This window comes from Ceratotherium simum, chromosome 11 (genome assembly GCF_057802395.1).
Source record: "Ceratotherium simum simum isolate JZ-2026a chromosome 11, ASM5780239v1, whole genome shotgun sequence".
In the NCBI taxonomy this organism is placed as follows: Eukaryota; Metazoa; Chordata; class Mammalia; order Perissodactyla; family Rhinocerotidae; genus Ceratotherium; species Ceratotherium simum.
Window position 1 is genome coordinate 26,506,079 of NC_141910.1, and position 20,856 is coordinate 26,526,934.

General features: G+C 33.2%; 1 protein-coding gene across 5 annotated transcripts in view; it reads left to right on the plus strand.

The window, feature by feature from the left end:
• The window catches only part of FANCL (FA complementation group L), a 101,418-nt gene that overhangs the window by 1,607 nt on the left and 78,955 nt on the right, over window positions 1-20,856 (plus strand). For 3 of the 5 annotated variants that reach the window (XM_087436723.1, XM_004435663.3, XM_087436722.1), the window contains exons 2-5: window positions 10,487-10,545; window positions 12,535-12,595; window positions 15,647-15,703; window positions 20,301-20,401. In XM_087436723.1, the coding sequence (XP_087292849.1) occupies window positions 10,487-10,545; window positions 12,535-12,595; window positions 15,647-15,703; window positions 20,301-20,401 (278 nt within the window). Of the gene's footprint in view, window positions 1-10,486; window positions 10,546-10,807; window positions 10,920-12,534; window positions 12,596-15,646; window positions 15,704-20,300; window positions 20,402-20,856 lie in introns of those variants that run through there. The other 2 variants (XM_087436724.1, XM_087436725.1) reach the window with 2 other exon arrangements.

The following is a 20,856-nucleotide window of genomic DNA, read 5'->3' on the forward strand; positions in this document are numbered from 1 at the left end:
CCTGGTTAAAACAGACATTGTCAGTGTTGAAAGAGGGGAATGGAGGTAAAATTTAACTCTTAAATTATAGTGATTAAGGCAGTGGTTTCACCTTTAAAAACATTTGAATATTGTGTATTTGCAAACTTAATTTAACTTTAAAGAGAAGCATATTTCATGCCTCTTTTTTGTGGTATAATTGACATACAACATATTAATTGAAGGCGTACAACATAATCATTTGATATTTATATATGTTGTGAAATGATCACCACAGTAAGTCTCGTTATCATCCATCACCAACACATAGTTACAGAATTATTTTTTTGAAATAAAATTTGATGAAAAATTTTAAGATCTACTTTTAATCTACTTTTAAGATCTACTCTCTTAGCAACTTTCAAACATGCAATACAGTATTATTAACTATAGTTGCCGTGCTGTATGTTACATCCCCATGACTTATATCATAACTGGAAGTTTGTACCTTTTGTCTCCCTTTGCCTGTTTCACTCACTCCCCACCAACACGTATTTTTTGAAGATAGGGGACATATCCTAGGAATTACTCTATGTTTTAAGGCTCCTCAAAACAAAATAATCTCAAAAATATTGAGTGAATTATCAAATCTCTTGGTAAATGAAATTTTTACCCACCTCTAAGAATATTAGGTGTAGAACTAATCAGAATACACTGTGATTAGGGAACGGTTATAGACGGTACGTTGGGACTTCTTCATTTGTCTTCAAATTCATTGTGACCATCACAGAAAGTAGAGGTTAAAATTCATTATTACTTCTGGAATAAAGTTAATCCACCTTTTCCTTCTTAATTGGAAGTACTAATCTTAAATTACCTAGTTGAAAACATGATTTACTTTCAGACCACATTTAAAAAAATTGAAGAGACATTACAAAATTACATTTTGTATTTTGTGTGTCTGTATCTGCTAAAGCCTCATAGAAAACTGTAGCCATCAGAATTGAGATTAGATTAAATTTTTTTATGACCTTTGCTGTAGCTACAATTCTAGTTTGTACCTACCTTAAGCAGTTTATTGAAATCTTAACCTAAACAATTTAACATTGTTTTTTTTGGTGGAGCTGATTTTGTCTAAAAATGTTTGTCTTGTATATAATTTCAGGCTTACAGAAAACTAGCAAGAATGTATGAAGAATTCAGTAAACCCTTTACCCAGATTCACCATTTTACATTTATGCCATTTGATTTATGATTCTGTGTGTTTATGTGGGTGGGTGTATGCACACATTATTTTCCTGAACAGTTTGAGATTTAAGTTGCAGACATAGTGGCCTCTTTATTCCTAAATACTTCAGCGTATGTTTTGTGAGAACAAGGACACAGTCATACATAACCTCTGTACGTTTATCAAGAGCAGGGAATTTAATCATGATATAATACCATTATCCAATTTGGAGTCCAAATTCAAATTTTGTTAATGTTGCAATTAAATATTTTATACCCCTTCCCAGCCCCCTACCGTCTGATGTAAGATCTCACAGTTACATGTAGTTGTATCTTTAATCTGGAATAGTTCTTTAGTCTTTGTTTTTCATGAACTTGAAATTTTTTAAGAGTTCAGGTTGGTTATTAGGTAGAATGTCCCTCAGTTTGGGTTTGACGGATGTTTCCTCATTATTAAATTCATATTATGCAATTTTGGCAGAGATTGCTAGAGACAGAAAGAAGGTTGTGTCCTTATCAGGGCACATGGCGTCAGCAGATCTCATTATTGGTGGTGTTACCTCTGATCACCTGTTTAAGGTGGCATCTGCCAGATTTTCCTTTTGTAATAAGTCTTGTACACACACACACCCTAGTTGTAGCATCTGTTGTTTGAGTCAGTTAATACTGTGATGGTTGCCAAATGATGATTTTCTAGCTCATTTCTAACTCTAATCATTTCTTCTATATTTATTAATTGGCATTCTATGATAAGGAGTAGTTTTCCCTTTCTCATTTATTTATTTATATCAGAATGGACTCATGATTTTAAAAATAGTTTACTTAGTGTGTTATAATCATTACTTCCCTTATTTATTTTGATGCTTAAATTGTCCCAGATTTGGCCAGTGAGAGCACATTTTTATTGATACAAGTTTTTAAGGCTTTGCATTTTCTTCTCATCACTATTTTAAAAGTATCTTGTAGATGCTGACATGTAGTCTTTTATCATCATTTTTTAGAACTTATATAATTTTAATTTGTAGTCCCCCTGCACCCAGGAGTTATTTAATAGAAGGTTTAAAAAATTTTCTCATGGAAGGTCTATTTTGATTTTTAATTTTGTTATTTTCTAGTTTTATTGCATTGTGATTAGACAGTGTTGTTTGTGAAAATTCTACTCTGTGGAACTTATTCATTCTTTTTGTGTGTGTGTGTGTGTGTGTGTGTGTGAGTGATCTGTATGTGATTAAAAGAAGGGGTTTTCTCTATTATCAGGTTATTCCTTTCCTCTTGAGTGAGTTTTGATAGCTTGTTTCTTTCAAGGAGTTGGTTCATTTCATCTAGGTTTTTGAATTTATTGGCTTAAAAGTTATTTATAATATTCCCTCATTATCCTTTTAATGTCTGGGATCCGTAATGATGCGCTCTGTATTGGTTATCCTTTGCTGCATAACTAGTTATTCCAGATCTTAATGGCTTTAAAACAACAAAAACTTATTATCTCACCTTTTCTGTGGATCATGAATTCGGAAGTAACTTAGCTGGGTGGTTCTGGATCAGTGTTTCTCATGAACTTGCAATGAAGATGTTGGCCAGGATGTCAGTTATCTAGAGGCTTGACTAGGGCTGGAAGATTTACTTCCAAGATCATTCATTCACACAGCTGTTGGCTGGAGGCCTCAGTTTTTTACTGCTCTTGGTAGGAGGCCTCAGTTCCTCACCACATAGACCTACATAGTGTTGCTGACTATCATCACAACATGGCAGCTAGCTTCCCCTAGGTGAGTGATACAGCAGAGAGATCAAGCAGAAAGCTGCACAGTGCCTTTTTCGCCCTCGCCTCTGAAGTTACACTTATTTACTTCTGCTTTATTCTGTTTGTTAGAAGCAAGTCTCAAGTCCAGTCCATGTTCAAAAGGAGAGAGATGAGGGACCAACTTTTAAAGATGGAAGTATCAAAGAAATTGTGGACGTATTTTATAGATACTTCCAGTCCTCATTCCTGTTATTGGTATTTTGTGTCTTCTTTCTTTTTTTTCTTGATGCATCTGGATAGAAGCTTGTAAATTTTAGTGATCTCTTCTGAGAACCTACTTTTGATTTCATTGATATTTTTCTCTTGTTTTTCTGTTTCATTGACTTCTGATCTTAAGTTTCCTAGGTTTTTCAGTAGAAAATTAGGTCATTGATAATGAGACCTTTCTTCTGCTGTATAATAGACGTTTAGTGCTATAAATTTCCCTTCAAACATTGCTTTAGCTGTATCAGACAAGTTTTGGTAAGTTGTATTTTCCTTTTTTTTTCAGTTCAGAATATTTGTTAATTTCTTCTTTGACCCATGGGTTATTTAGAAGAATGATACATCTTTCTAAGTATTTGAGGATTTTCCAGATATCTTTTTGATATTGATTTATAATTTAGTCACAGAACATAATCTATATGATTTGAATTCTTTTAAATTTATTGAAACTTATTTTATGGCCTACAGTCTGGTCTATCTTGGTAAGTGTTCTGTGTATACTCGAAAAGAATGTGTATTCTGCTGCTTTTGGGTGGAGTGTTTTATAATGTCAGTTGTGTCAAATTGGTTCATAATACTATTCAAGTTTTCTATGTCCTTACTGATTTTCTGTATACTTCTTCTATTAATGAAAGAGGCTACTGAAATCTCCAACTATATTGGGGCCGGCCCCGTGGCTTAGCGGTTAAGTGTGCGTGCTCCGCTGCTGGCGGCCCGGGTTCGGATCCCGGGCGTGCACCAACGTACCGCTTGTCCGGCCATGCTGAGGCCGCGTCCCACATACAGCAACTGGAAGGATGTGCAGCTATGACATACAACTAGCTACTGGGGCTTTGGGGGGAAAAATAAATAAATAAAATCTTTAAAAAAAAAAAGAAATCTCCAACTATAATTGTTGATTTTTCAATTTCTGCTTTAATTTCTGTCACTTTTTGTTTCATATATGTTGAAGTTCTTTAATTAGGTACATAAACTTTTAGGATTGTTAAGCTCTCTTGATGAACTGACTCCTTTATGATTAGGAAATGACCCTTTTTATTCCTGGTAATAATTTTTGCCCTGGAATCTGTATTTTTTGCTATTAATATAGTGACTCTCGCCCTCTTTTGATTAGTGTTGACATGGTTTATCTTTTTCCATTCTTTATTTTATGACTTTTTGTGCCTTTATGTTTAATGCTTTTTATGGGGGGTGTTTAGACCATTTATGTTTAATGTGATTATTGATTTGGTTGGGTTTAAACCTAATATGTTGCTATTTATTTTCTAATTATTCCATGTGTTCTTTTATTTTTTTATCTTTTCCCTATTTTTCTGCATTTTATATTAATTGAATTCTTTTTCATAATTGTATTTTATCTCCTCTGTCAGCTTATCAGCTGTTTTTGTTTTTTTTTTCCTCCCCCTAAGTAGTTGCTTTAGGGTTTATAGTATATATCTTAAACCTGTCATGGTAAGTAATATTAGAATTCTATTTTATATGCACTATTGGTTTATCAGCTATATTATTTTTTCTTTTTTTAATGTTTGCTCTAGGGTTTACAATATACATCTTTAACTTATAATCTGCTTTCTGTTATACCACTTCCCTTACAGTATAAGAATCTTAAAACAATATACTTCTATTTCTCATCTCCTGGCTGTTGTGCTAATGTTGTCATATATTTTATTTCTATTTATCTTATAATCCTCTCCATACACTGTTATTGACTTTTTTTAAACAATTATATTTTTTTAAATTAATAGACTTTTTGTGAGGAAGATTGGCCCTGAGCTAACACCTGTTGCCAATCTTCCTCTCTTTGTTTGAGGAAGATTGTCGCTGAGCTAACATCTGTGGCAGTCTTCCTCTGTTTGGTATGTGGGATGCCACTGCAGCACGGCTTGATGAGCAAAGTGTAGGTCTGTGCCCGGGATCCGAACCAGTGAACCCCGGGCTGCTGAAATGGAGTGTGGGAACTTAACCACTATGCCACTGGGCCGGCCCCTAGACTTCTATTTTTTAAGGACAGTTTTAGAGTTACAGAAAAATTGAGCAGATGGTGCAGAGAATTCCCATATACCATCCCCTTCCCTATACAAACAGTTGTCCTGTTATTAACATCTTATATTAGTATGGTACATTTGTTGCAATTAATGAACCAATATTTGTACATATTATTAATTCAAGTCCATACTTTATTCAAATTTCCTTAGTTTTTACCTAATAACTTTTTTCTGTTCCAGGATCTCATCCAGGATACCACATTATCATGTCTCTTTTGGCTTCCTTTGGCTATGATGGTTTCTTAGACTCTTTTCTTTGTTTTTGATGACCTTGACTCCTTTATGATTATGAAATGACCCTCTTTATTGAGGACCACTAGTCAAGTATATTGTAGGGTACTACTCTACTGGAATTTGATGTTTTTCTCATGATTAGACTAGTGTTATGGGTTTTTGAGAGGAACATCACCAAGTTTACCATTTCATCACATCATATCAAAGATACATACTATCAATATGATATCTGATTGTTGATGTTGACCTTGATCACTTGGCTTAAGTAGTGTTTGTTTCTCTACTATAAACTTGCTCTTTTTCTCCCTTTCCATGCCATACTTCTTGGAAGGAAGTCACTAAGAGCAGCCCCCATTAAGTATTGGGTAGTTATGTTCCTCCTCCTTTAAGGTGGAATATCTGTATAATTTATCTGGATTTTTTCTACATGGGAGATTGGTTTAACTCCCCCATTTCTTAATTCCATCATTTATGTCAGTATATTTTCATGGATATTTATTTTATATTTGGGTTATAATCCAATACTACTTTATTTGTTGCTCAGATTGTTCTGACTTTGGCACAATTATCCTTTAAAGAGATTTTAAAAAATAAGGAAAAAGGTCTTTTATATTTACCTCTAGATTTACTGTTTCTGGTACTCTTTGTTGTATATCCAGATTTCTATCTCATTTCATCTACTTTCTTCGTGACGTTCTTCTTTTAACATTTCTTGTAGTGCTTGTCTGCTACTGATGAATTTTTTCAGCTCTTTTATGTCTGAAAAATTGTTTATTTGATCTTTTGAAAGATAGTTTCACTGGGTATAAAATTCTAGATTGACTTTTCTCTTCTTTAGTATTTTAAAAATGCTGCTTCACTGTCTTGCATTATTTCCTATGAGAAATCTCTACTTTTTCTTATCTTTGTTCCTTTGTAAGTAGTGTGTTGTTTTTCTTTGGCTGCTTTTAAGATTTTTCTTTTTATCATTGGTTTTGTTAATTTGATTATGATGTACCTTGATGTAGTTTTCTTCATGTTTTTCCTCTTTAGAGTTTGTGGAGCTTTTTGGATCTGTGAGTATGTATTTTCATTTAATTTGGGAAAAACTTCAGCTATTATTTCTTTAAAAATTATTTTGTCTCTCTCTCCCCTTTGTTGGGGACTCCAAATACATGCATATTGGACCACTTTAAGTTGTTCCATAATTCATTGATAGTCTGTTCTTTTTTTTTTTTTTCAGTTTCTTTCTCTGTTTTATTTTGGATGTTCTATTTCTGTGTTTCAGGTACACTAATATCTTCTTTTGCAAGGTGTAATCCGCTGTTAATACCATCTAGCGTTTTTTTCTTCTCAGACATTTTATTTTTCATCTCTTTGATTTGAGTCTTTCTTTATATCTCTCCTGTGTCCATTTAGCATGCTCATGCTTTCCTCTACCTTCTTGAACATATGAAATATAGTTATAACCTTTAAAATTTTTTTAAGCAGTTCTGTCATCTGCCATTTTTGTATTTGTTTCTTTTTATTTTTCTCTTTATTATGAAAGATTGTTTTCCTACTTCTCTGCATACCTGATATATTTTGATTGGATGCCAGACATTGTGCATTCTACCTGTTGCGGCTAAATATTTTTTATTTTCTTAAATATTCTTGAGATTTGTTCTAAGCTGCAGTTAAATTACTTGGAAACAGTTTGATCATTTCAAGGTTTGCTTTTAATCTTTGTTAGGCAGAAACAGAATAGACATTAGCCTAGACTAATTTGGCCTTGCTATTAAGGCAATACTATTCTGAGTACTCGATTTGATGGCTCTTACAGTACGAGCTTTTCCACTCTGGCTGGTCAGAACATGACTACTCTCAGCTTTGTATGAGCTCCAGTATTGTTTTGCATGCTCCATTCTCATGGTTCCCCAGCTTTGGGTGGTTTTCTCACATCCATGCAGCAGTCGCTACTCAGCTGATGACTCCTTTTGAGGAATCCTCTGAAGTTCTCTAGGTTTACTCTCTGTGTGTCTTTCTTCTCCATGTATTTCTCTCCTCTTTGGTACTGTACCTTGTGAATTCTACTTGCCTTGGCCTCCCCTGACTCACCCCTGTCTTCTCTCAGATCTGGAGAATGTTGGGCCCTCTGTGGTTCTCCATCCTTGCCTTGCAGCCTGAAAATTCTCCAGGCAGTAAGCCTGGACAATTACAGAGATTTTTTTTCATTTGTTTCCCTTTTTTCAAGGGTCAGTGTCCTGCACTGCCTATTGTTTGATGTCTGAAAATCATTATTTCATATATTTGTCCAATTTTTTAGTTAATGTGGAGAGGTAAATCCTGTCCCTGTTATTCCATCATGGCTAGAAGTTGTTCCCTTTCTGTTTCTTAAATGTTCTATTCCATTGTTGCTTTTTTAAAAAAAATTCTTTCTTTGAGAAGTCTGATGCCAGTCTTATTCTGTTTCCCATGTAAGTTATTTGATCTTTTTCTTAGAAGCTATGGACTTTTTTCTTATTTTTAAAGTCTGTATATTAAGATATATCTCAGAGTGGGTTGTTATGAGTAACTTTTCTCATGTGTCCAGTTGTCCTTTTCAGTATGTGAATTTCCAGAAAATATACTTGGATTATAATTTTAAATATTCTTTTCTACTATTTTGATTTCCTTTTCAAGGTCTCCAGTTCTTTGTATATTGGATTTTCTTTGCTTGTTTTCCACTTCAGCTGCTTTTCTCTGATGGTCTTTAATTTTTTTTCTCATTTGGTAATGTTCTTGCTTTTTCTTTGCCTCTTATGTAATTTTTATTGTACTCTGTTGTCTCTTGAGCACCTATTAATTTATTCTCCCATTTTAATATTATGTTGTCTTTTTCTTAATTTTTTTTATAATTTCTGTTCTTTTTAAATTTCTGAATCTGAGTGCAATTTTTAATAATATATATAATTCAGTATTGTAATTTGTTTATGCCTTGTGGTTTTTGTTTGCATGGGGAATTGTCATCACCTGAAATGTTTTGATTCTCTTATTCTGATTTTGTCTCATAGTAGCTTGGCATTGATGAAGACAATATCCGTGTTTGTGAACAGTTCAGCTGTTTGCAATAGTTTGTAAAATCCCTAGTTCAAGAATACTCTCTTCTATTGGTGAAGCAAAGTATAGTTTATTTAATGGATGTTTTTTTGTTAGTGCTGAGGGAGGACTTGAGTGTTTTTATTTTTTTATATAAGATCCTAAGTTTCCCCCTCTTACTTCTTTTTTCCTTCTGACACCCAGTTTCTGAAGGATCTCTCTACCTGCCTTTTTACTATCGTCTACTCTTACATTTCTTTTCCAAGATGAGCTCCTTGACTTTTGTGTTCATATTAAATCCCCTCCTTGTAGTCAGTGCTATGACTAACCAGATCTCTTTATTATTTTTGCTCTTAGTCCAGTCCCCTCTTTTCTTTTCCTTGCATTTTTTCCTGAACCCCCTACCTCTCTAAAAGAACTTGCTGTGGCAGCCCTAGAGTGGAAGCCACTGGAAAATGGTTTATATTTTTCTTCCTATAGGTAATTTGAAATTTATAGTGCTCTCTGACTTCTGATTTTTGCTGGAAATGTGGGATTTTTGTGGTTTTATTTCTTCTTAATATTGATCTATATAGTTTTTTGGGAGGATGTATGGCAAGATTCAGATTTAGGCAACTGTCAGTACTTTTGTTCCCTGTAAGTCTGGAAAATCTGCTTTTTGAGAGCAATTAACATTTTTTATATGCTTTAATAAAAAAAGCTAATTTGGGACATTTTCTTGAGTCAGAAAAGTATTATGACATGTGACATGGCATTTGACCTTTTAAAATGGCTGGATTTTGCAAATAAGGGACTGTGGAATTTTATTCTTTCAGAGAGCAGATCAGTAGAGTAGTTTTACTATTTTCATGTAAATTTTGAATTCCAGATTGTTCTTACACCTATGTGTGGGATGTCTATAAAGTTAGGTTGAAGTTACTACATAATACCTTTTAGTGCTTTAATGAAATAGTGAATTATTGTTACTTGACCTTTTGAAAAGGTCAGTAGTACATTTTGTTTCATTTTTTTAAAGGACATTTAAATGTAATGAAAGTCAGAACTGTAATATTATTGTGAAAGTAAAGGTTATGGGGTACATTTAATTGTGTTCCTCTATTTTTGAAACTGCTTTGAGGGAGACTGTGCTCAAATTCTCATGGTAATTGTTTTTCGAGAATTTTATTACTCTTTTTTATTTTATACTGTTGGAGTAAAAGATTATATTTCTGTTTGTCTTTTTATGCTTACCTTTACTCAGATTTCACGTGTATTATCCTATTTAAGGTATAAAGTTTAAGTGGCTTACCCATTCACTTTCTCAAGAAAGTAAAACTGAATATATTTCTCAGAACAGTCCTTCTTTCCTTAGAAAGACTTTTGAGTAAAATTTGGTATATTCAAATGTATAGGTAGTGCATATTTAAAATAACTTTGTATGTTAGCGATTTTATTTATTAAAGGTCAGTGAGTATGGGAGAATTAGATATACTCTGATTTATGAAAATATTTCCCTGATGTCTAACTAAATATATTTTCATTTTATTCTAATTTAGAAAATTGAAAATATGAAGCCTGTAGTGTATTATATATTCTTATTTTACACTTTTTTCTTCCATATTCAAAGTAATTTGAAAGAATTTCCTTTTTCATGAATTTATTTCCTAAGAAATAGCATTTAAATTTCTTCTTTATGTCTACATTAACAATTTCTTAGTATTTCTTATGTTTCTGTGAGTGACTTTCTCTTTAAAAACAAAGTCCTATCTTAGTCTTTTGATTTCCCAATAATTACAAAGTTTCTGATAGACATTTTTGAGTTATTTTCCCACCAATGCAATATTCTGTTGCCTATATTTTAACAAGTATCAAGATTTGGATAAAGTTGATACCTTTTAGGAACTAAAGGAAAACATTGCCTTTTCTATGTGATTCTGTGCTTAACTTCTCTTAACATTAAGTGAAAGATGAAAATTTGAGTGAACCTTTTCAATATTTCCTGCAGGGAAGGGATTTCCACCTTAGAATATTGTTGCCTGAAGATTTACAATTGAAGAATGCAAGGTGATGTAGTGTGTTGTTATAGACATGCATCTTGGTGGGATGGGCAGGTAGTTAATTTGGTATAAACTGATTCTAGTTATTAGAGTTTTACCTAAAATGCTTATTAGTCAACCAGAAACATTTCTGATTTTCTAAATCACTGTGCATTTGTAATTGATTTTTCTTGCTGCTGAAGTGCTTTTCAAAGGTAACACATTAATTCTCTAATTTTTTTTCATTTAAAGAACAGTGAACAGCAGTTGTGTAAACTTCACTAACAAGTACTGAACTGAAGTATAAAGGGAGAATACAAAAGAATTAGAAGACTTTGTTTTCAGCTTTTGACTGATGTTAATTATGTGCATATTCAGTCTCTGGGAAGACCCATATTATCAGTTAAGTCCTGGTATAAATTAGGTATCAACATGGACTATTTATACAGAGCCTATCAAGGAATGTCAAGAGACAGACTGGAAATTTAGGTGGCACCCAAAATCTTATTTCTGCTCCTAAATATCGCTAGGGGTAGAGTGGAGGAAGAATCCAGAGACATTTATGAGTAGAATTGACAGGATTTTGTTACTGATTAGAAATGAGAGATAAGAGGGAAAGAGGAGCAGAGGATGCCTTCCAAGTTCCTGGCTCAGATAATTAAAATAGAGGAGAGGTCGTGGATGGTGAAGTAGAAGAGAAATTGTTTTAAGACATATTGTGTGTGAAGTATCAGGAGGAGATATTTAGTGGGTAGTAGTGTATTGATGTGGAACTCGAGTGTGAGACTTGGAATGGAGATGGATATGGAAGTCACAGTAGGCATGGGATTTAGGGCTATGAGTATGGATAGACTTTCCAGTACCTGCGTGTGTGGGGTGAAGAAGGAAAGCCAGTGACAGAACCTTGAGGGCATACCAACATTTAAAAGACTGGTAAATAAAGAGGAACTTGGAAGAAGACGAGTGACTAGAGAAGTAAGAGGAAAATCTTCAGTTGTCTCTGAAGCCTAATAAGGAGAGGCTTAAGGAGGGAATGGTTAAGGTGCTGAGTGTTTTGAAGAGATCAGGTTAGATATGAATAGGTTTCATGTAGTGGCAGAAGCCAGGTTGTGTTGGGTTTTGGAGTGGGTGAGTGGGTAGAAAGGAAATGTAAACAGTATAAACTACTTTGAAGAAAAGGAGTGACTAGAAAGGGTTTGAGGTCAAGGAAGAGTTTTTTTTTTCAGGTGAGATTTGCTTGAGCAAGTTAATATATTAAGGAGGAAATACTAGCAGAAAATAAGGGTACCACAGTAACAGGATAATTAATGAATAGATGTGATGAGGTCAGTGGCAAGGGATGGAGAGTACAGTTAGAGAGGAGTTTCCATGGGCAGTTGAATGAGCTGCTCTGCCGCTAAGAGAGAAGATAGGGGTGAGAGACCAAGAATGGAGGGAGTCATGATGGTTTGAAAAGACCCTGGTCGGGAGAGAGGCTTTCTCCTTCTAGGTAAGTAAAAGCAATGCTTGGAAGAGTTACTTATCTAGCAATATTGAGAGCACAGCTGAGGTGAGCCAGTAGATGGATGGACATTAACTTATCACTACTTACACAGTTAAAAGTATATATCCTTTTAGTTACATTAATCTAGAATTTGAAGATTATATTGCTACATATGCTTTCTCAAATACAAGTTCTGTATATTATGATCAAAACTATTGGTTTTTTTTAATCTACCTTGGAGAAGAATCTAGTTCAATAGAAGACTTTGCTTTGGATATGTTAAAGTTAAAAAAAGATGTACTGTTTGCATGTCATTTACTGATTGCAGTTATTTATATTTTGAAATAAAATGAGTACCGACAGTTTGAAGACGAGACTTTCAACAGTATCAGTGGTAAAAATTTTATTAACTTGTCAGAATTATGTTTATGTCATTCTTTTTTATGTACATGCATGTTTGTGTTAGCATACAAATAAGTTTTTTCTTTCAATTCTCAACAATGAGCAAACCATTTTGTTCTATTACAATTTTAGATTACTATGTAGTTGGCAGCTGAGAACAGTACTTAATGGATACCATCAAATAATACAACAGGTAAGTCCTTTAAAAGGTTTATGTTTTAAGCGAGGGTAAGAAATTACTAAATTTACTCTTTTTTTAAAGATCTACTTTGCAGAATGTTGTAACAAAGTGGTTTAATAGTTGCTGCATTTTGTAGGTTACATCTGTATCAAATATTTTAATGATCCATACGTTATATAAAATGTTTTCAGTCTTAGAATCCTTAGCACATCTCCAGGCAGCATTTGTGTTGCAGCTGATTTCCATCCTTGAGACTTTTGGGACTTCAAACGCATTCACCCTTACCCACATCCATCACTTTCTGAGTGATTTTTTTTCTGCTGAGCCTGAATAGTGGTGCTACAAAAAAATCCCAGGACCTATTTAGGAGTTGTAGGATATCTGTGGCAAAAAAGGGATCATGGTTCTAGATTAGCAACAGAAAAGGTGTGGTGGGAATCATGTAGGATCATGTCTATGTACATACTGAGAGTTGATGTAAAGGCAGCATAGGTGAGATATAGGCAGATTAGTTTATTTTTTTTTTTCTGTCTGGAAGTTTTTACTTTTGACCACCTTCATCCATTTCGCCCACCCCTCCCGTTTAGTTGTTCTTAACGTTTAGGTTCCTCTACCTGAAAATTTCGTAAAGATTAGAGAAAGTTAAAAAAAATCACTGTTACTGAAGCAACCGAAAATAATGAAATGCCTCTTTTAGAAAAATAAATATAAGTGGAACTGCATTTCTTTTGACGCTTTATTCATTTGTATGTTTTTCTCGATTTCCTGTATTTTCTCTATCTTAAAGGCAGGTTATTATCTATGATAACTGACAGTGACAGTCACTCTCACATAAAGCATTACTGAACCACAAAGAGATGTAGGAGATAAACTTTGATTTGTAGAAGGTAGGTTGTCATTGCTGACAGTGTAATTACAGCAGTTTTTTTAAGGGGTTGTTTAAATTATTTCTCTCTGTTTTCTCTCCACTGCTCCCTCCCCATCCACTGTGACTATTTATATTGTATACTGAAGATTAAGAAATGAATCTCTTGAGATATTTAAATATCCTGAAAAAAACTTGTATAAAGACTAAGTATAGGGCTGGCCTTGTGGCTTACCTGTTAAGTGTGCGTGCTCTGCTGCTGGCGCCCGGGGTTTGGATCCTGGGTGCGCACCGACGCACTGCTTCTCCGGCCATGCTGAGGCCGCGTCCCACATACAGCAACTAGAAGGATGTGCAACTATGACATACAACTATCTACTGGGCCTTTGGGGGAAAAAAAGGTGGAGGATTGGCAATAGATGTTAGCTCAGAGCCGGTCTTCCTCAGCAACAAGAGGAGGATTAGCACGGATGTTAGCTCAGGGCTGATCTTCCTCACAAAAAAAAAAAAAAGAAAAGACTAAGTATAATAATAATGTCTATGACTTGGTTACTCTCCACCAATTCACCAAAAGCATTCCTAGAAAAAGTCTCCATTACTTATTAATCTCCTACCTCCCCTTCAATTGGTTATGTAGAGCCCTGTATTAGATCGAGTCTTTTTTTTTTTTTTTTTTTTTTTTGTGAGGAAGATCAGCCTGAGCTAACATCTATGCCAATCCTCCTCTTTTTGCTGAGGAACACTGGCCCTGGGCTAACATCCGTGCCCATCTTCCACCACTTTATATGGGATGCCGCCACAGCATGGCCTGACAAGCAGTGTGTTGGTGCGCGCCGGGATCCGCGGAGCACTCGCACTTAATCGCTATGCCACGGGGCCGGCACCGAGTCTTTGTTTTATTCCAAAGTCCAGGTGGATATTACTATTCTTTCCTTATATCATTTTAAACTTAAGTAAATATTAAGGTCAAGGGGCCCAAGCAGTCTTTCTCTGCGAAAGTTCTGATAGTAAGTTTTTTGAATTTTGTGGGCCGTAAGATCTCTGTTGCAGCTACTCAGTTCTGCCCTTGTAGTGCCAAAGCAGCCATGACAAGAGGTAAATGAATGGGGTTGGCTGTGTTTCAGTACAACTTTATTTACAGAAACAGGTATTGGGCTGGATTTAGCCTCTGGGCTGTAGTTTGCAGACCCTTGATTTAATTTATTACTTATTTCTAGTAAACTAAGCAGGGAAAATGTATAGAAGAAGGGAAAGTCAGAGATTTGTTCTACAGACATGTGCCCACTCAAAGCTATGTTAAGATGTGAATAATATCCATTGTTGAAATGTCTTTATTATTATAATTTTTCTCATCTAAAGAGTGGACAGGTTTACATATTGACTTGGTTCAGAACTGTGTGGTGATAGTGTAGCACATCACAAAAAGTAACACACATACAATATTTTGATTTCAAGCAGAAAAACGATCTAGAGTTTTATCTAAGAAAATAATTTTAAACTTGAGAATTTTCTTTGTTTTCTTTTATTCTATAGTTATTTTATTTTAAAAATGAAGGATTTCTAGGAAATGGAACCATAATTCTTAAATATTCATTCTACTGTAGAGCTTACTTCCTTTTTGCCATTTCATTATAACAGGTTTTACTTTATTGAAAGATTGACTCCTTTTGAATTAATATGGGTTAATTGTGAAAGGACAAAAATAACAATGATAGGTAATCTTTAAGGTTAAGAAAAAAATAAAACTAGACAGTATTGAATAATAATTGTTAATTCATTACTCTAACTAGATTTTTAAAATTTTATAGATTTATCTGACTTTTATATTTTATGCTCCTCTTTGTACTCCCATACCACTTTCTTTTTTTTTAAATAAGGCTGTGGTTTGCTAGATTTGCTAAACTTTGCGGTACACAGTGTTAAAGGAACAGAGGAGTGTGTGAGGTTTTAAGTGACATTCTTACACAATTCAGTATATCTCACGAAAATAGATTTGAGGGCTTTAATTACTCTTTCAAAATGAAATTGATAGAGATAGTAGGGATGATGGATCAATACTTTAATTCTTATACTTTTCAGATGTAGATATAGCTAATATTTTTTTTCACATTTACCTGGACCTGTATTTTATTTCAATTTCAGTCCAAGGAATATTCATTGTACAAATGAAATTAATTGGAAATGTTGTTTTGATCTAGAGAATGCAGCACTCTCCTGATCTACTGAGCTTTATGATGGAGCTGAAGATGGTCTTGGTAAGAATTTGTTTTCTGACACTGTTAACTTGTTTGTAAGTCTTGATTGTTTCTGTCATTCCTTTAAAAACTAAGATGATTAGAATTTAAAACTTTGCAACTCCCAGTTAATTTAATATTTTATTTTGCTGTGTGCATACTTGGATGGTACTTTTCTTGAACTGGCTACACTTGACACCAGTCTTGGGCAGGTGGTAAAGAAATAAAATGTACTCTTGGTCTGTCAGAGAATTTAACATCTAAGGAGAGATTAGATAATCTCATTTGAAGATGTAATACAACGTATAAGTAATTTTGTATTGCAAATTGTGTTGCAGATTTCTATTGCAAATTATATTGCAGCTGCAGATTTCTGAAAAACGTTAGGCTTTATTACATGCATACAGTTAGATATGGTGGTTGATTATTCAGTTAATTATTTATGAAATACTTGATTATTTAGTTCTATACACATTGTATTATTTTTTAAAAAACTTTTTATTGTGCAGGTTTCAACATAAACAAAAAAGAGGGAAGACTATAGTGAATACCCATGGGCCCCTGACTTAACTTCATTTTGCGGAACATATTTCTTCCCCTACTCTTTTAGGAGAAAGGGACTGGAGTATTTTAAAGGAAATCCTGGACATCATATCCATTCCTCTATAAATATGTCAGTGTGTATCTCTAACAACTCAGTGTTTTTTGTCTGTTTTTAAATATACTCTTTTAACCTCAGCAAAGTTAATGATAATTCCATATAGCTGCTTTGTTTGTTTCAGTGTTCAGACAAGGTCCTCACATTATATTTAGTTGATATGTCTCTTAAGTCTTTTATGGTAGCACCTCTTCTTGCTCCCACCTTTTTTTTTTTATGCCATCTACTTGTTGAATAAATCAGATTATGTGACCTATAAAATTTCCTGCATTCTGGGTTTGGTTTATTAGATACTCATGGTATTTTTTAGCATATTCTTCTACCTTCTTTGTAATCTGGCAGTTAGATCTAGAGGTCTCAACAGATTTGGGTTCATTTGTTCTGGTAAGAATACTTTGTGCTCTGTCCTTATATTGCATCAGGAGGCACATGATGTCTGATAATTCCTCTTTTAGTAAAGTTAAGATTGAGCAATAGGTTTAGATCCATCCAGTAGAAAGTTTTTCATCAGCCTTTCACCTAATGATTTTAGCATCTAGTGATGGTCATCGCCTATATCTACTATTTCATTAGATTACAAATGGTGATTTTTAAAATTCCATCATCTATATTTATTAGCTGAAAAATCTATAGAGAAGAACTTGCCCTCGTTAGTTATTTGGTTATTTTGAGGTATAGGTTATAGTGGAGAGATAGGATATGTGCTTTTTTCCCCCCTTTTTAAAAAAAAAAAAACAGTTTTTAGGATAATGAGTTGGTGCTTAGCAGCTGTCAATGGGAACTACTTTTTTTTTTTGGTATCATTATGAACTCATGGGGTTTTATATATTTGATTAACTTTAATCCATTGTAATCATTATTCTTTTTGATACTTAAATTGTCCCATTTTTGGTCAGTGTAAGCCCTTTCATGTTTGCTCCTGAGTTCCTTTAACGCAACCCAAGTTTGCTTTCTGACACCAGTTGCCTTGGGCCCATTGACCCGTCCTATCCCAGAACTGAATCAGTTATTTCTTCAAAGAGCTGTGGTTTCTTTGTAGGAAATGGTATTTGGATGCCACAATCTGAAAACTGGAGTGCTCGTTGCTAGTCCTTCTGGGTCTTTTCAGTGGACAAAGCTAGGAAAAAATACTTTTTAGAAAAAGAATAATTAATCAAGAGTTTATATAGATATTTCCAATTCAGATTTGGCATTTTAGGGTTTTTTACTTTGATTTTATGCTTTTGTCTTTTTTCTCTTACTCTGAAAATCTTGGTTTCTAATATTAACATAATATGTTTTTTATTATGTTTTATTTATACTTTTCCTCTCTCTATATATATTATTTATATTTGTTTTACAAAATCACAGTACCAATATTGCTACTAAAAACTGAAAGCAGTTTGATATTTCTTTGTGGTTCTTTTAAGACCTTTTTATTCGTAGCAGCAGCTACCACATATTAAGAGCTTAGTTGCTAGATTTGTTCTGAGTCCTTTTTTTAATCCTCATAACAGCTCTCTGAAATTATTTGGGATCAGAGTAAAGAATTTAAAGTCAATTTCTAAAGTTTAAATTTTGGCTTATAAATTTATAAACCTTAAATAATAAGGATTATCAAATTGATTATAAATTTTGTCAAAGTCCAAAATATAATAACCTTAAAATAGGTAAGGTGAAGAAGTGAAGCGTATTTTGGTTTACATTCCTTTGATATTGGAAAAAAAGTTTGAAAAGTTGCTTTTATCTTTTTATCATAATTTTAATAAGCTATACAAATAGAAGGACTATGTCCCATTAAGCTCTTATTACTGACACTAACTTTATTAAGTTGTAAGCACAGCTCTCTTGGTCATTTAATTTTGAAGAAACACTCATTAGTTTAAAACTAAAGTAAAATATTGAGATTGATCTCTGATTCACAATAGTATATTTGTTATTGCATTTTTGAGTAAAATGAAATCCTATTTTTAGCTTTCTAAAGAAATTATGGACAGAGTTGGTGATATTATTGCACATTTATCACGATGTACCTAAAAATGTAAGAATTTTTCCTTTATTTGTTGTATTGTCACTAATAGAGTTTCTGTAATATAATCGCTGATAAAAGTATTGAGAATGATGCCCAAATGAAATCAATAGTTATTGAACTTATTCGGGAAATTTTGTACATCTCCCACAGAGTTTCCTAGTAATAACTAAGAGTTTATATAGTAGGAATTCAGTATATATTTAATAAATGAACAATTACCTATGTTTTAAAAGAACCCTATGAGGCGGGTTATTTTATTCCTATTTCAGAGCTGAGTCACTGAGCGCCTAAGGCCTCAAAACCAGGAAATGCTAAAGTTAGGATCTGAAACCTCTGTCTGTGAAGCCTGTATTCTTTCTACTATGTACCTCTGCCTCCTCCATGAAGAATGCTTTGCTTCTCTGCCTCTGCCCTTTTTTCTGTTAAGGTTCTAGAATAGGAATAACTTGTCTGACCCAAGGTAGAAGGCAGAGTTTACAAATGTCATAAACCTAGGATTAAAATACATTTTTATTATTATCCAAGTTTATTTTTACCTTCAATGTATGTGGATAACAGTAATTAATATTTCTGAATAAAAATAGAAATTTCAAAAGAAATACCATGTAGCTGTTATATGTATAAGTACAGGAACTATACTGACTTATGTTTTTAGTGACAGAGGATAATCTTAATAGTACAAATTTACTTTTGTGGACCATCAGACTATTTACAGATAATATTAGGTATTCAGTTTGTGAAGAAAGCAGTATACTCCTTATCGTCTAGGAGCTTACCTTCTGATTAAATCCAAATTGACATTCTGGGCTTTACACTCTGCTTTCACAGTTATTATTATTATAATTTTTTTAATCCTAAAGCAGATTTAGAACTGTATTAAAGTGATTTCACTTTATAGTCCTGATTTTGAAATGCTGTTTTGTAAAATCTATTCTTTCTAGTATTACCTCAATTTAATAGTATCCTATTCTTGTTAAAAGAAACAAGTGTAAGGATTAATAAACATATACATAAAGGAATAAAAACTTATACTTTTTATTAGGGTTATATTTACCAGAAGCATTTATAATTTTTATACTTGATTCCATCTGATTTTCTTATTTATTGTATCTGATTTCTTTTTCTTAATTTTATTTCTTTACTTTTTATAATATCTTTTGATAATCCAGACCATATGAACATCTATGTTATTTGTAGATTTATTTTTACTTTCCAAGTAAGATATTTGTCTGGGTTAACAGCTTTGAAGTAATTGATAATTTTTAGCCTCAGCAATTCTAGTGATGTTTGTATTGCTTGTAAAAAATATAAATTTTAGTTTTGTTTAGGGGAGCATAAACCATCTTAAAGATATCATAGATGGGCCTACCAGGGAAAGGAACTGTGATCTAGCCAGATAGATGGGAAAACACTTACCTGGTTTGGGAGTAATACAGAATGTAACTCAGTGAAAGGAATTAGCAAGTAAGTAGTTACTGTGATAATGAAGAGTTTTTGTTTGTAAGGATATAATTCATAATGGTGTGTATACAAATATCTCAGTCTAGGCAATGTACTTGGAGTTCAGGCTTTTCTTTAAAGGTACATGTTTCTTTCTAACAAATATTATGTCCACAGGAGTAGAAAAATAGTGAAGCCTTGAGGATGAGTTGTTTTTTTTTTTAAACTTTTTTCATCTCTGATAGTCCTAGTAGTCTAGGAGAATGTTAAAGTCTTAAGTTTGAATGATAGAATAATTGGCATTTTTACATGAACTTCAGCACTGTCCTTTAACTTTTTCATGTCTCTTTTTTTATGAGAAGGGGAATGATTCAGCTAGATTTTCTATCAAAATAATGGACACTTTAGTTAGGCACAAAGAAGGTTACAAAATTGTGTTTTGTGGTTAGGTACTAACAGTTCATTGTCCAGCATTCCATAGCTGATTCAAGTTTTTTTCTTTTCAACAGGAAGTTGCTTTAAAGAATAAACAAGAGCAGTATGCGCCATCTCCTCCTCCCCAGTTCTACTCAAGCCTTATTGAAGAGATAGGAACTCTTGGTTGGGATAAGTATGTCTATTTTAAAATATGTTGTAGAGATGCTTTTTTTTTTACACATTTCAACTGAATATATTTGCAGTTTTAGCTATATATGTTATACCTGTTTTTAGTCAAAGTGTGTGCTTGTAGAGTATCTGATCCTTATTGCGGCTATGAATTAAAGGGATATCATCATAAAAAAATTGACGTAGAAGGTAAAATACTAAATATAATTTGGAAAAAATAACATTTTTGTGTACACAGTAAGATGTTACCATATTTTCACTGAACATATAACATTTTATTATTTATTCTTTCTTTTTTTAGTTTTATTGAGGTATAATTGACAAATAAAATTGTAATATATTTAAAGTGTACAATGTGATGATTTGATATACATTTACGTTATGAATGGATCTCTCCAATCAAGTTAATTAACACATGCATCACCTCACTATTTGCTTTCTTTTTTTCTGACATTTTTT